At 43.0% G+C, this 16,249-nt stretch overlaps 1 protein-coding gene across 4 annotated transcripts in view; it reads right to left on the minus strand.

Annotated features, from left to right (window-relative positions):
• Window positions 1-1,841: 1,841 nt before the first annotated feature.
• The window catches only part of LOC129812063 (protein PALS1-like), a 53,032-nt gene continuing 38,624 nt past the window's right edge, over window positions 1,842-16,249 (minus strand). For all 4 annotated transcript variants that reach the window (XM_055863992.1, XM_055863993.1, XM_055863994.1 and 1 more), the window contains 7 exons: window positions 15,694-15,933; window positions 13,161-13,344; window positions 12,897-13,040; window positions 9,619-9,786; window positions 9,171-9,373; window positions 8,498-8,608; window positions 1,842-4,720 (listed from right to left, as the gene is read on the minus strand). In XM_055863992.1, coding sequence (XP_055719967.1) covers window positions 4,544-4,720; window positions 8,498-8,608; window positions 9,171-9,373; window positions 9,619-9,786; window positions 12,897-13,040; window positions 13,161-13,344; window positions 15,694-15,933 — 1,227 coding nt within the window. In that variant the 3' untranslated portion in view covers window positions 1,842-4,543. The remainder of the gene's footprint in view (window positions 4,721-8,497; window positions 8,609-9,170; window positions 9,374-9,618; window positions 9,787-12,896; window positions 13,041-13,160; window positions 13,345-15,693; window positions 15,934-16,249) is intronic.

The raw sequence follows: 16,249 nt of genomic DNA on the forward strand, positions 1-16,249 counted from the left end.
CAAAGCTCATCACTAAGCTATGGACCCTGGGACTACATCCCTCTGAAACTGGATCCTGGACTTCCTAACGGGCCGCACCCAGGTGGTAAGGGTAGGCAACAACACATCTGCCACGCTGATCCTCAATATGGGGGGCCTCTCAGGGGTGCGTGCTTTGTCCCCTCCTGTACTCCCTGTTCACCCAAGACTGCGTGGCCGAGCACGACTCCAACGCCATCATTAAATTTGCTGAAGACAACGATGAGACAGCCTATAGGGAGGAGGTCAGAGACCTGGCAGTGTGGTGCCAGGACAACAACCTATCCCTCAACGTGAGCAAGACAAAGAAGCTGATGTGAACTACAGGAAAAGGAGCGCCAACATGCACCCATTCACATCGACGGGGCTGTAGTGGAGTGGGTCGAGAGTTAAGTTCCTTGGTGTCCACATCACCAATTAATTATCATGGTCCAAACACATCAAGATAGTCGTGAAGAGGGCACTACAACACATTCCCCCCCCCCCCCCAGGAGACTGAAAAGATTTTGCATGGGTCCCCAGATCCTCAAAAAGTTCTACAGCTGCACCATCGAGAGCATCCTGACCCGTTGCATCACCGCCTGGTATAGCAACTGCTCGCCATCCGACCGTAAAGTGCTACAGAGGGTAGTGCGTTCGACCCAGTACATCACTGGGGCCCAGCTTCATGCCAACCAGGACCTATATACTAGGCGATGTCAGAGGAAGGACCAAAGAATTGTTACCGGAGCACCAAGTCTAGGTCCAAAAGGCTCCTTAACAGCTTCTACCCCCAAGACATAAGATTGCTGAACAATTAAAATGGCCACCAGGAGTACTTACATTGACACCCCCCCCCCCCTTTGTTTTTACACTGCTGCCACTCGCTGTTTATTATCTATGCATAGTCACTTTACCCCACCTACATGTACAAATTACCTTGACTAACCTGTACCCCCTGTATGTATTATTTTACTTTTTATTAAATTGTTTTACTTTCATTTATTTAATAAATATTTTAAACTATTTCTTGAACTGCATTGTCAGTTAAGGCCTTGTAAGTAAGCATTTCACTGTAAGGTGTATTCGGTTGTATTCGGCACACGTGACAAATAACATTTTATGAGTTGCACTTGCACCCCCCCGCTTTTGCCCTCAATTTGCCAGGGCATAGACTCTACAAGGTGTCAAGTGTTCCTCAATTGTCTCAAGGCTTAAACATCCTTCTTTAACCCATCTACTCCACTTCATCTACACTGATTCATGTGGATTTAAAAAGTGACATCAATAAGGGATCATAGCTTTCACTTGGAATCACCGGGTCAGTCTGTCATGGAAAGCGCATGGAATGGAATGTTTTGTACACTTCTCTGTGTTGAGTTGACCACTAACATATTACATGGCATAGAAATTAGTGCATACCTCATACTCTTCCCCCTAAGGGAGTGGCTGTTGAATACGCTTGATGCTGCTGCCAAGTCTGAGGAGACTGGCCTTAGTTCAAGAAAAGTAATTGAAGTTTAATGGCTCCACCTTGCTTTGAGATACAAATGAATGTGTCAAATGTTTTAATATCCCTGTCAGATCTTTTAAAAGGAGGACATTATCATACAATGAAAAAGGTTTCAATCTCACTCAAGTTCCATTATCTTATCTATATTTTAGTGTCAATCAACTCTGACCCCACAATCGCTGTAGTCTGTGAAGCAGTACCTCTTGGCATCACACATTCCTATAATTTCTACAGCCGCTCTTTAAACAGTGCTGAAGAAATAAAATAACCCGCCTCTACTTCTATCAATCTGGTATTTAATCCACTTGAATAATTCATACAAAAAGAGATCTAAAGAAAGTGATTTTTAATAATACAGCAACTTTACATTCATTAGTTCTACTTCCAGTTAACGGCTCAAATCTACACAAGGTGTGTACTGTGCATACTAAAAAGGGATAGACATTCTGAACTAGACTGGTCCCAGATCTGAATGGCCACCATTCTGTCTCAGAATAGGAGTGCTGATCTAAGATAATTTCCCCCTTTTTGATAATAATAACAATGAATAGGGATGACCTGATCCTAAATCAGCACGTCTACTCTGAGAAACTAAATACGGCCCTATGTAGCCAACTTCTATGGAAAACATGACAAATCGTCAGAAGAGCTACGTAAAAAAAAAAACACAGATCCGGGATCAGGCTAGCACTGAGCGGTTCCTGGAGTTTCAGATCCAAAACGGAGGGATAGGATAGGTGGTCGAGTCATCATTCTACAGGTGCATTACTCTGTACTTAAATCTATCTTTAACATTACAAATATATCAAATGTTAAGTATCTAGATACACCATGATTATCATCAATAACCAAAAAATAAAAAAAGTGAAATAGTTTTGCTAAGACCATTTTCCATTGTGTCTACTAGAGATAATACTTGCCTGCATTACAGTGACAGTCCTGCCTCTGTGCATGCACGCACGCACGCACACACACAATCACACAAAGCCAGCATATTATAATCAAGGGTGAGCTGAAACCTATGATCATAGAAACACCAGATGCAAAAACAAAAACATATAACTATTTTTCGGTTCGGTCAAGTTAATTTCACAGACCCATATCAAAAAGAAGAACAAACATTTCAATAACAGCTTTGAAAAATCACTGACAAATAATAAATCACACATTTAAGATGTCGCATGTGGTGAAAACAACTGGATTAAAATACAGCATAGTTGGATAGTTTATAATGCATTTAAGTGAATTATAAAATGCATCGATTTCAAACAAACAAAATTTATGAAGTATTGATTATTAAGAGAATCCCACAGACAGCGGTGCTCAGATGTTCCTTAGTGTTTTCCATGAATAGAATACTGCTGGTTACACTGAATACTGAGATTGAGAAAATGAAGACAAAGTTACCCCTCACGATTTTAGTGTCATAACTTTTAAACACCTCTAATAATCTTTCTTCAATATCATCACTGTTGGTTTAAATCCTGTGATTCGGAAACAGGCCAGTTTTCTATTTAGCGATGACTCGTAGTGCTTGGGTAGAGGTAAGGGGTGTAGTGTGTTAGGACTGGTTTATCCTCCAGTACCCTTTTCACACTACTGAACCAAGCTGTACTACACTGACCTGGTTACGATCCACCAAAGTTCCTGGAAAGGAAAATGTGAAAATATCAGAGCCAGCACAGTCCAGTTTTGGTTGGCATGATAGTGTGAAAAGAGTATAAGGTAAGTAGGAGAAAGTGGCTCTTCACCATCTCTCAGATCGGATTGTCTAATTAATGCGATGTCAAAACACCATTCAGATGAGCCTCCCGCATTATACTGTGCTGTAGCGCAGACCAGGGTTCAAATAGCATTTGAAATCTTTCAAATACTAAGGTTTTGCTTTTTGCCGACGTGGAGTGCCAGTTTGGTTAGGGATTACCGTTCTGGAATAATTATATTGGTTCCTTTGTGCCAGGCAAGTTCAATCAAGCACAGTTTAAGTATTTTCAATGATCCAAATAGTATTTGAAAGCAGGGCTGCTATAGTTTAGAGGATAGAGGCCAGATGCAGAGATCATGACTGCGTCCCAAATGGCACCTTATTCCCTATATAGTAAATAACTAATCAGGACCCATAGTCCTACACCGGGATGTTATTACCTCACAGATGGTTTCATTAGGTGAGCAAATCACATCCGTGATGATACATTACTGAACAAACACACACACACCTGACCTCACACACGGGGTCAAGAAAACAGCAAGGGTACAACAACCAGTGTGTGTCTATAGTTTTGTGTAGGAGTCATTCACTGCCCCCTTCCCCCCAAAAAATTTTTGCTCACAAAGTGGGGGGGCCCCCCCAACAAAATTTCACTTAGAGCCCCCAAAAGACCAAGGCAAGCTCTGACTGCAAGTCTGGGTATGGATGTGGGTACGCAGACCCGCAAGCCACTGCAGCCTCTCGTGATGAGTTGAGATTTTTTTGTGGCCCCCAACCCCTATCAAAGTTGCCCATCCCTGCCATAGATAGAAGCTATGGGTTCTTCTTATTATCAAAAGCTTCCTAAAAATAGAATATATTTACAATTATAAATAGTTATCAAAAGCAGAATAGAAGCAATAATTCTATTTCTGCCACCAAGTGCCAAGTCTTTACATACTTCTCTGGAATGTGAAAAGTTAATTTAGTGAAGAGAAATCCAGCAACAAAAAAAGGACAAATAATCAGAGCAATAATAAAGACAATTCATTTTCCCAGGCAGTCTTAGAAGGGAAGAGAAGAGCTCGGCTCAGTTCAGTTCAACATCACATGTAGTGATAAGCATTTTAAGTGTTTTATTTATCTTCAGCTTGAGTGTTGATTGAGGATCTTCCACTAGTCTCATACTGTGATTCTGGTTGGAGAATGGAGTCAAGGCTAATTTTCAGCTAATAATGGTCTTCCCCCTGGGCAACTATTGTCCATGATCCAGGGTAGCTCTAGCTCTTCATTGAACCAGTGAGTGCTGTGTCAGGTTAGTGTTGTGTCTGTATTATATTGCTCCTTCAACGTAGCCAGGAGGAGGGGACCCACTGTGGCTCAGTGTCCAGTTTGTTGATGAGCCTCAGCAGCTCCTGATATGCCTTGTCCTGGTCTGTGTTCACGATGGCTGCGTCAAACAGGTGGCCAAAGTTCTGCTCCATCTCACGGGCCTTCTCGATGATGTCTCGCAGCTCCTCCGGCTTAGGTAGAGAAAGGGTAGGAGATAAGAGATGGAACACAGAGCATGTTTCACTACTTTAGCTTGATGTCAAGTGAGTTAACTTTACTAAGGCTTATTAGACAAACCTTAAACTTTATACTTTTAAACTCGGACAAAACAGAGATGCTTGTTCTAGGTCCCAAGAAACAAAAAGATCTAATGTTGAATCTGACAATTAATCTTGATGGTTGTACAGTCGTCTCAAATAAAACTGAAGGACCTCGGCGTTACTCTAGACCCTGATCTCTCTTTTGACGAACATATCAAGACTGTTTCAAGGACAGCTTTTTTCCATCTACGTAACATTGCAAAAATCTGAAACTTTCTGTCCGAAAATGAAGCAGAAAAATGTATCCATGCTTTTGTTACTTCTAGGTTAGACTACTGCAATGCTCTACTTTCCGGCTACCCTGATAAAGCACTAAATAAACGTCAGTTCGTGCTAAATACGGCTGCTAGAATCCTGACTAGAACCAACATTTATCATATTACTCCAGTGCTAGCCTCTCTACACTGGCTTCCTGTTAAGGCAAGGGCTGATTAAGGTTTTACTGCTAACCTACAAAGCATTACATGGGCTTGCTCCTACCTATCTTTGCGATTTGGTCCTGCCGTACATACCTACACGTACGCTACGGTCACAAGACGCAGGCCTCCTAATTGTCCCTAGAATTTCTAAGCAAACAGCTGGAGGTAGGGCTTTCTCTTATAGAGCTCCATTTTAATGGAATGGTCTGCCTACTCATGTGAGAGACGCAGACTCGGTCTCAACCTTTGTCTTTACTGAAGACTCATCTCTTCAGTAGGTCATTTGATTGAGTGTAGTCTGGCCCAGGAGTGTGAGGGTGAACGGAAAGGCTCTGGAGCAATGAACCGCCCTTGCTGTCTCTGCCTGGCCGGTTCCCCTCTCTCCACTGTGATTCTATGCGTCTAACCCTATAACGGGCTGAGTCACTGGCTTACTGGTGCTCTTCCATGCCGTCCCTAGGAGGGGTGCGTCACTTGAGTGGGTTGAGTCACTGACGTGGTCTTCCTGTCTGGGTTGGCGCCCCCCCTTGGGTTGTGCCGTGGCGGAGATCTTTGTGGGCTATACTCGGCCTTGTCTCAGGATTGTAAGTTGGTGGTTGAAAATACCCCTCTAGTGGTGTGGGGGCTGTGCTTTGGCAAAGTGGGTGGGGTTATATCCTGCCCGTTTTGCCCTGTCTGGGGGTATCATCGGATGGGGCCACAGTGTCTCCTGACCCATCCTGTCTCAGCCTCCAGTATTTATGCTGCAGTAGTTTATGTGTCGGGGGGCTAGGGTCAGTCTGTTATATCTGGAGTATTTCTCCTGTGTGAATTTAAGCATGCTCTCTCTAATTCTCTCTTTCTCTGAGGACCTGAGCCCAAGGACCATGCCTCAGGACTACCTGGCATGATGACTCCTTGCTGTCCCCAGTCCTCCTGGCCGTGCTGCTGCTCCAGTTTCAACTGTTCTGCCTGCGGCTATGGAACCCTGACCTGTTCACCGGACGTGCTACCTGTCCCAGACCTGCTGTTTTCAACTCTCTAGAGACAGCAGGAGATATCATAGAGATCATAGAGATACTCTCAATGATTGGCTATGAAAAGCCAACTGACATTTACTTCTGAGATGCTGACCTGTTGCACACTCGACAACCACTGTGATTATTATTATTTGACCCTGCTGGTCATCTATGAACATTTGAACATCTTGGCCATGTTGTTATTATCTCCACCCGGCACAGCCAGAAGAGGACTGGCCACCCCTCAGCCTGGTTCCTCTCTAGATTTTGGCTTTTCTAGGGAGTTTTTCCTAGCCACCGTGCTTCTACACCTGCATTGCTTGCTGTTTGGGGTTTTAGGCTGGGTTTCTGTTAGAGGTCGACCGATTATGATTTTTCACCGCCGATACCGATTATTGGAGGACCCCAAAAAAAGCCGATACCGATTAATCGGACGATTTTTAAAATGTATTTGTAATAATGACAATTACAACAATACTGAATGAACACGTATTTGAACCTAATATAATACATCAATAAAATCAATTTAGCCTCAAATAAATAATGAAACATGTTCAATTTGGTTTAAATAATGCAAAAACACTGTTGGAGAAGAAAGTAAAAGTGCAATATGTGCCATGTAAGAACGCTAACGTTTAAGTTCCTTGCTCAGAACATAAGAAAATATGAAAGCTGGTGGTTCCTTTTAACATGAGTCTTCAATATTCCCAGGTAAGAAGTTTTAAGTTGTAGTTATTATAGGAATTATAGGACTATTTCTCTCTATACCATTTGTATTTCATATACCTTTGACTATTGGATGTTCTTATAGGCACTTTAGTATTGCCAGTGTAACAGTATAGCTTCCGTCCCTCTCCTCGCTCCTACATGGGCTCGAACCAGGAACACATCGACAACAGCCACCCTCGAAGCAGCGTTACCCATGCAGAGCAAGGGGAACAACTACTCCAAGTCTCGGAGCGAGTGACGTTTGAAATACTATTAGCGCACCCCGCTAACTAGCTAGCCATTTCACATCGGTTACACCAGCCTAATATCGGAAGTTGATAGGCTTGAAGTCATAAACAGCGCAATGCTTGAAGCACAGCGACGAGCTGCTGGCAAACGCACGGAAGTGCTGTTTGAATGAATGCTTACGAGCCTGCTGATGCCTACCATTGCTCAGTCAGACTGCTCTATCAAATCATAGACTTAATTATAACACACAGAAATACGAGCCTTAGGTCATTAATATGGTAGAATCTGGAAACTCTCTCGAAAACAAAACATTTGTTCTTTCAGTGAAATACGGAACCGTTCCGTATTTTATCTAACTGGTGGCATCCATAAATCTAAATATTCCTGTTACATTGCACAACCTTCAATGTTATGTCATAATTACGTAAAATTCTGGCAAATTAGTTCGCAATGAGCCAGGTGGCCCAAGCTGTTGCATATACCCTGACTCCACGTACAATGAACTCAAGAGAAGTGACACAATTTCACCTGGTTAATATTGCCTGCTAACCTGGATTTCTTTTAGATAAATATGCAGGTTTAAAAATATATATTTCTGTGTATTGATTTTAAGAAAGGCATTGATGTTTATGGTTAGGTACACGTTGGAGCAACGACAGTCCTTTTTCGCGAATGCGCACTGCATCGATTATATGCAACGTAGGACACGCTAGATAAACTAGTAATATCAACCATGTGTAGTTAACTAGTGATTATGATTGATTGATTGTTTTTTATAAGATAGGTTTAATGCTAGCTAGCAACTTACCTTGGCTTCTTACTGCATTTGCGTAATAGGCAGGCTCCTCGTAGAGTGCAATGAGAGGCAGGTGGTTAGAGCGCTGGACTAGTTAACCGTAAGGTTGCAAGATTGAATCCTCGAGCTGACAAGGTAAAAATCTGTCGTTCTGCCCCTGAACAAGGCAGTTAACCCACCGTTCCTAGGCCGTCATTGAAATTAAGAATGTGTTCTTATCTGACACGCCTAGTTAAATAAAGGTGTTTTTTTCTTTTTTTTCCTCTGGCCAAATCGTAGTCCAAAAATACCGATTTCCGATTGTTATGAAAACTTGAAATCGGCCCTAATTAATCGCCCATTCCGATTAATCGATCGACCTCTAGTTTCTGTACAGCACTTTGATATATCAGCTGATGTAAGAAGGGCTATATAAATACATTTGATTTGATTACTAAAAAAGCTGAGAAAACCGATTGTGATGTGTTAAAATGACTACCTTTGGGTTCTTGCTCTCCTTGGCCAGGAGGGCTCGCAACCGTTCTTGGGAGGGAGGAGCGATGAAGATTATGTAAGGCTTCAGATCAGAGTTACGCAGAATCTTCAGCGACTATAGCGAGAGAAAGGAGAGAAAGAAGAGAGAAGGGGGAGAGAGAGAAGGGGGGGGGGTCTCCCAGTCAGGCACAGCAGCAACAGACATTTTATGCTCTCTTAAGGCATCAGCATGCTTCAGTTTGGCTAGAGCGCGTATGCTCGCATACTCCCTTAAAAAGACCTACGCTTGAAAAACAAAAAAAAGCAGCAATAGTACCACTTGTCCATTTTGAGATACCGTAGCCAGTACACACTTCCTCTAAATAGTCAGAACCAATTTAAGATATTGAAGAATCCCTACTGTTGACCAATCACCGATGAAGGGGCGTAGACTTCGGCTGCAGATTTCCCGGCTTCCTCAAGAAAATATTTTGTGTGCCTGAACAACTAGTCCCAACTGTTTTGGCTGGGAAGCATGCAGACGCCTTTATCCTCTTATTTTCCATGTTGGTCTCACCTCCCTCTGAACTCCAACTCACCCCTCTCCCCCTCCTTACCTCACCTGGGTGTGCAGACACAGAAGACAGGCCTTTGCCCTCTCTCCCTACCTCTCCCCCGTCTCTCTTCTCCCCCCTCACCTGTGTGTGCAGACAGAGCAGACAGATCTTGCCCGTGTTGATGAGTTGACGGACAGAGTCGGTACTGGTTCCGTACAGGTTCTTCTCAAACTCTCCCGACTCGATGAACTTTCCCGCGGTGGCGTCCATGTCAAAGGCCTGGCGAGAGACGAAGTGGTAGTCCCTCCCACTCACCTCCACATCACGCCTGTTCCGTGTCGTGTCTGGAATAAACCCACATTTTTATCAACATTTGTATTGCTTTTAATTTAAAAAAAGATGAACAGGACAGGGGAAGGGGGAACAGACGATGGCCGGAAAACCATGAAAAATGTCTGGAATTAACAAAAATGACAATTCTCATTAACCAAATTCTATATGTCTTGAGTAATACTAAGCACCGAGGTGTGCAGTTCAAGTGGAAAGTTAACCCTTAAATGCACACAGGAATTCACACAAACACACTTACGTGGGACAGCTCCCCCAAATCTGTCTGGCTCGCTGGACAGCAGTCTCTGTCTCAGCTCATTCTGCCCACAGTTGGGAGGACCAATCAGAGCAATGGGCCGCTTGCGATTGGCTGGCTGGTGGTAGAGCGCCATCTCCTCATAGGTCAAGATCTCCTCGTTGTCATAGTCTGGGGAGGAGCAGAGAAACAGACGGTTTTAGTTTCATATCAAACAGCATTCATATTGTTGGATCAAGAGAGACTTGGAGACTGAGAAAGGCCTTTAACTGAAATGTCGACATACAGTGCCTTCAGAAAGTATTCATACCTTGACTAATTACATATTTTGATGTTACAGCCTGAATTGAAAATGGATTACCCATCTTAACACAATACCCCATATTGACAAAGTGAAAACATTTTTAGAAATGTTCGCTAATTTATAGAAAATTTAATATAGAATTTACATACGTACAATAAATTGGTTATTGATCATTGCTATACAACCATTTTCAGGTCTTGCCATAGTTTTAACTTAAATCTACTTGAAAATCTAACTCAGCCCCTCTTTACAGGAACATTGTCTTCTTGGTAAGCAACTCCAGTGTAGATTTGGCCTTGCGTTTAAGGTTATTGTCCAGCTGAAAGGTGAATGCTGTCTACCAGACCCTAGTAGATGAAGACTGAACCAGATTTTCCTCTAAACTCAGCAAGAAACTTTTTCAGGACCTTGTCTTTCAAAGATATTGGGATTTTTACGAATTAACTTCACAGATCTTCATTGTAAAGGGTTTAAACACTGTTTCCCATGCTTGTTCAATGAACCATAAACAATTAATGAACATGCACCTGTGGAACGGTCGTTAAGACACTAACAGCTTACAGACGGTAGGCAATTAAGGTCACAGTTATTAAAACTTAGGCCTTTCTACTGACTCTGAAAAACACCAACAGAAAGATGCCCAGGGTCCCTGCTCATCTGCGTGAATGTGCCTGGTATGCTGCAAGGAGGCATGAGGACTGCAGATGTGGCCAGGGAAATAAATTGCAATGTCCGTACTGTGAGACGCCTAAGATGAACGCACAATATCTCCATCAGTGCTCAGACTGTCCGCAATAGGCTGAGAGAGGCTGGACTGAGGGCTTGTAGGCCTGTTGTAAGGCAGGTCCTCACCAGACATCACCGGCAACAACGTTGCCTATGGGCACAAACCCACCGTCTCTGGACCAGACAGGACTGGCAAAAAGTGCTCTTCACTGACGGGTCACGGTTTTGTCTCACCAGGGATGATGGTCGGATTCACGTTTATCGTCGGAGGAATGAGCGTTACACCGAGGCCAGTACTCTGGAGCAGGATCGATTTGGAGGTGGAGGGTCCGTCATGGTCTGGGGCGGTGTGTCACAGCATCATTGGACTTAGCTTGTTGTCATTGCAGGCAATCTCAATGCTGTGCGTTACAGGGAAGACATCCTCCTCCCTCATATGGTACCCTTCCTGCAGGCTCATCCCGACACGACCCTCATGCATGACAATGCCACCAGCCATACTGCTCCTTCTGTGCGTGATTTCCTGCAAGACAGGAATGTCAGTGTTCTGTCATGGCCAGCGAAGAGCCCGGATCTCAATCCAATTGAGCACGTCTGGGACCTGTTGGATCGGAGGGTGAGGGCAGGGCCATTCCCCCCAGAAATGTCTGAACTTGCAGGTGCCTTGGTAGAAGAGTGGGGTAACATCTCCCAGCATGAACTGGCAAATCTGGTGCAGTCCATGAGGAGGAGATGCACTGCAGTACTTAATGCAGCTGGTGACCACACCAGATACTGACTGTTACTTTTGATTTTGACCCCCCCTTAGTTCAGGGACACATTATTCCATTTCTGTTAGTCACATGTCTATGGAACTTGTTCAGTTTATATCTCAGTTGTTGAATCTTATGTTCATACAAATATTTACACATGTTAAGTTTTCTGAAAATAAATGCACTTGACAGTGAGAGGACGTTTCTTTTTTTGCTGAGTTTACGATTTTTTAAAACTATAACATGGAGCCACCACTATCCTTGAAAATATGGAGAGTGGTATTCAGTAATGTGCAGTATTGGATTTGCCCCAAACACTTTGTATTCATGATAAAAAGTTAATTGCGTTGGCACATTTTTTTTGCAGTATTACTTTAGTGCCTTGTTGCAAACACGATGCATGTTTTGGAATATTTTTATTCTGCTTCCTTCTTTTCACTATTGTCAATTAGGTTAGTATTGTGGAGTAACTACATTGTTGTTGATCCATCCTCAGTTTTCTCTTATCACAGCTATTAAACTGTTTTAATGTAACCATTGGCCTCATGGTGAAATCCCTGAGCGGTTTCCTTCCTCTCCGGCAACTGAGTTAGGAAGGATACCTGTATCTTTGTAGTGACTGGGTGTATTGATACACCATCCAGAGTGTAATACTAACTTCACCATGCTCAAAGTGATCGGTAAAAAAATAAAAAAGCAGATGTTGACTATCTACCAATAGGTGCCCTTCTTTGCGAGGCATTGGAAAACCTCCCTGGTCTTTGTGGTTGAATCTGTGGTTGAAATTCACTGCTCGACTGAGGGACGTTACAGATAATTGTATGTGTGTGGTATAGAGATAAGGTAGTCATTCAAAAATCATGTTAAACACCATTATTGCACACAGAGTTAGTCCATGCGACTTATGCGATTTGTAAAGCAAACTTTATCTCCCAAACTTATTTACGCTTGCGATAACAAAGGGGTTGAATACTTATTCACGCAAGACGTTTCAGCTTTTCGTTTTTAATTCATTTGTAAAAATGTCAAAAAACATCATTCCACTTTGACATTATGGGGTATTGTGTAGGCCAGTGACAAAAATCTAAATTGAATCCATTTTAAATTGAGGCTGTAACAAAATGTGGAAAAAGTCAAGGGTTGTGAATACTTTCTGAAGGCACTAACTCCCCTGTTCTTGTCATTTCTTCTACTCTATCTTGAGGTCATGCCAACTACAGCCCATAAAGTAATAACGCTAACTTTCACAGTACATTGTCTCTAGGCGAACGCTGGCTAAAATCAGTGATCTCTTTCTGTAACCCTGGGATATGAAATACGAGTAACAATCAATAGTGTGATGACAAGGAAAGTGTGCGGGGAAAGTCCATTAAAACAAGAAAAGTCTAAACATTCCAAAACCAAAAAACTCTTACTCAGACGATGTGGGAATACGGGCCGGGTCGTTCTACACCAGCCTGCCTACATCTCACCTCACTGCTGGTCTGGGCTGGCCTTACCGTCGTTCTGCTTGGAATTGTAAAGGAGCTTCTTCCTCTTCTTCTTGTTCTTCTTAGCACACCACAGCTTTCCCGACTTCTCAGGCTCTTTGTCCTCTTCTATGGTCTGCTTCATGGCCTCCCTCTGCTGCTGGAAGCTCTTGCCTGCATTCACAGAGAGGGAGAGACGGTTAACACTTCTCCAGGCATTGTGAGGTCTGATAATCTGCATATATGACCTGGCACTTGCCCACTGTTGTTGAGCCCTATTGTGAGGTAGTGTACCTGGTACTAGCCCGGCCAGGGGCTGGTTGTCCTCGTCTCCATCCCTGTAGGCCTGCCACCAGTTGGGGTCATCCTGGCTGATGATGTGGAGGATGTCTCCTTTCTGGAAGCACAGGCCCAGCTCCCTGCACGGCACGTACGGGTCATCAGACGGGTCGTAGTCAAAGTAAGCCTTCACATGGACCTGGTGGAATAGAGGAAACAAAACATGACCTTGGTTTTCTAGTAGCTCGCACTGTATATTATAGAATTAAATTAAAAAAGGTTCATATTTGTAAATATGGTCATGTAGCAGATGCTCCAAAACAATTTACTTTTCATAATGACATTCAGTATGTGGTGGTGCATGCAGGAATCAAACCAACATTGGCCATGGGCCAGTACCATGCTCTGCAACCAGGGTTGGGGAGTAACGGATTGCATGTAATCCGTTACTTGTAATGGATTACATGTAATCCGTTACTTGTAATGGATTACAAAAAAACAAAAAACTGTAACTGTAATCCGTTACGTTTCAAGCAAAAATATTGTACTCAGATTACTTTTAAATTCAGAAAGGAAGTAAAACATAATAATCACACTTCTGTTCTCAATGACATTCAAATCAGCATTGAAAAAAAATGTGCGAGTTTAAGTTTGTTACAGCGGAGCTAGTCTGACCACTATGGTGACACCAAATGTGTTTGATGGATCGTGGGAAAAGAGTAGGAATAGGCTTTTGTAGGCTACAGTCCAAGCGGTGTCTTCCAATGGTGCGACTGCTGTTGGCATCCAAAGATTATCCAACTTGAATAAATGCTTGGAGGTAAGGCCGACAGCAGGGGTGTAGTCTACGGCGATACGGATATCACTTATTATTGATATCTACATGAAGAGGCGACTCCGGGATGCTGGCCATCTAGGCAGAGTTGCAAAGAAAAAGCAGCATCTCAGAATGGCCAAAAAAAAGAAAAGATTAAGACGGGCAAAAGAACACAGACACTGGACAGAGGAAGTCTGCCTAGAAGGCCAGCATCCCGGAGTTGCCTCTTCACTGTTGACGTTGAGACTGGTGTTTTGTGGGTACTATTCAATGAAGCTGCCAGTTGAGGACTTGTGAAGCGTATGTTTCTCAAACTAGACACTCTAATATACTTGTGCTCCGGGGCCTCCCACTCTTTCTATTCTGGTTAGAGACAGTTTGCGCTGATGGTTGCTGATAATGGACCTCTGTACGCCTATGTAGATATTCCATTTCAGTTGTGCACTGGGGCCTTCCATTCCTCTTTCTATTCTGGTTAGACAGTTTGCACTGTTCTGTGAAGGGAGTCATACACAGCGCTGTACGAGATCATCAGTTTCTTGGCAATTTCTCACATGGAATAGCCTTCATTTCTCAGAACAAGAATAGACTGACGAGTTTCAGAAGAAAGGTCTTTGTTTCTGGCCATTTTGAGCCTGTAGTCGAACCCACAGATGCTGATGCTCCAGATACTCAACTAGTCTAAGGAAAGCCACTTTTATTGCTTCTTTAATCAGAACAACAGTTTTCAGCTGTACTAACATAACAAAAGGGTTTTCTAATGATCAATTAGCCTTTTAAAATGATAAACTTGGATTAGCTAACACAACGTGCCATTGGAACACAGTGATGGTTGCTGATAATGGGCCTCTGTACTCCTATGTAGATATTTCATAAAGCTATACGTCATTTACAACATTAACAATGTCTACACTGTATTTCTAATCAATTTTAATGTTATTTTAAAAAAGGACAAAAAAGTGCTTTTCTTTCAAAAACAAGGACATTTCTAAGTGAACCCAAACTTTTGAACAGTAGTGTATATCCATTGATTCTTGAAGAATATAACTTATAATGCCTCATGAGCTTAGTTCAACTGTCACACTCCATGAAAACCCAAAATAAACTTGTTTTACTCCAATGTTTATAAACATTGTAAATGTAAACAAACACTGTACAGCCTCATAACATGGTTAAAACAACCACTTTGATATCATGGATGGTCAGTCCTTGCATCCATTTCTGGGTTATGCTCAGGTAAAACAATTTGGGTAATCTATATTTCGATACTTTCAAGTCCAATTCTTGAAGATCAAGAGGTATACCATTTATTGGAATGACTGGAATTCTGATATAATAATATGATTAAGTTCTATGTAGTAGAAAGTGATGGTTAGAAGAAGTCCACATAACCACCCATAAAGTTAAATTTGACATCCATAAATGGTCAGCTATGTAAACTTTAACATCGATTTATCCTGCAATAGATGTTGTTCAATTAGTAACATACATTTTAATCTACTTACAATGTCTCTTAAGGGGAACATAATCTAAAAGTAACCGATTACTGATTACAATTTTGGACAGGTAACTAGTAACTGTAGCGGATTACATTTAGAAAGTAACCGACCCAAACCTGTCTGCAACCCACTGAGCCATTGGAACAGTGTGACTGCTTCAGACAGACAGACATCCCAGCCCAGGGGCTGAGAGGAGAGGTGAGTTCTTGGATGAAGGTGCGTCTGTACTTACCACAGTCTCCTTGATGGGCGGGGGTTTGGTCTGAGGGCTGGGGATGAGGATGAAGGTCAGGTTGCCGTGCATGTCGGCCAGGATGTCGAAGACCTCGTTGACGTCCTTCCCTCGGATCTCCACTCCGTTGATCTCCAGAACCTCGTCTCCTTCATGGAGCAGCCCGCTGCGCTCCGCCGCCCCACCCTTCACGATGCGGCTTATTATCACGCTGTCCATGTCGTTACGCACCGTCGCGCCCTGCCACGCAGACAGTGGAGAACAGAGGTTAGTGACGGTGCAGATACTTGACGGTTTACATTTTGTTAGGTAGAGGAGAGCGAAATTGGCTGTCTGAAAAAAAAAAGTGTACAAGCGGCCAAATTCTTGATTCCTCCTTGCCAAACTCTCAAAGCTCATTGGAGAGGATCCAAAAGGAGGGACCTTGAAACCTCTTCTCCAATAAGCTTTGAGAGAGAGGGGTGGGAAATTGAGGAAACAAAGACAGAGGGAATCAAGGCTTTGACAGCTTGTACACTTTTCAGACAGTCTATATCTACTCCTATGTTGATTCATG

This window comes from Salvelinus fontinalis, chromosome 15 (genome assembly GCF_029448725.1).
Source record: "Salvelinus fontinalis isolate EN_2023a chromosome 15, ASM2944872v1, whole genome shotgun sequence".
NCBI lineage: Eukaryota > Metazoa > Chordata > Actinopteri > Salmoniformes > Salmonidae > Salvelinus > Salvelinus fontinalis.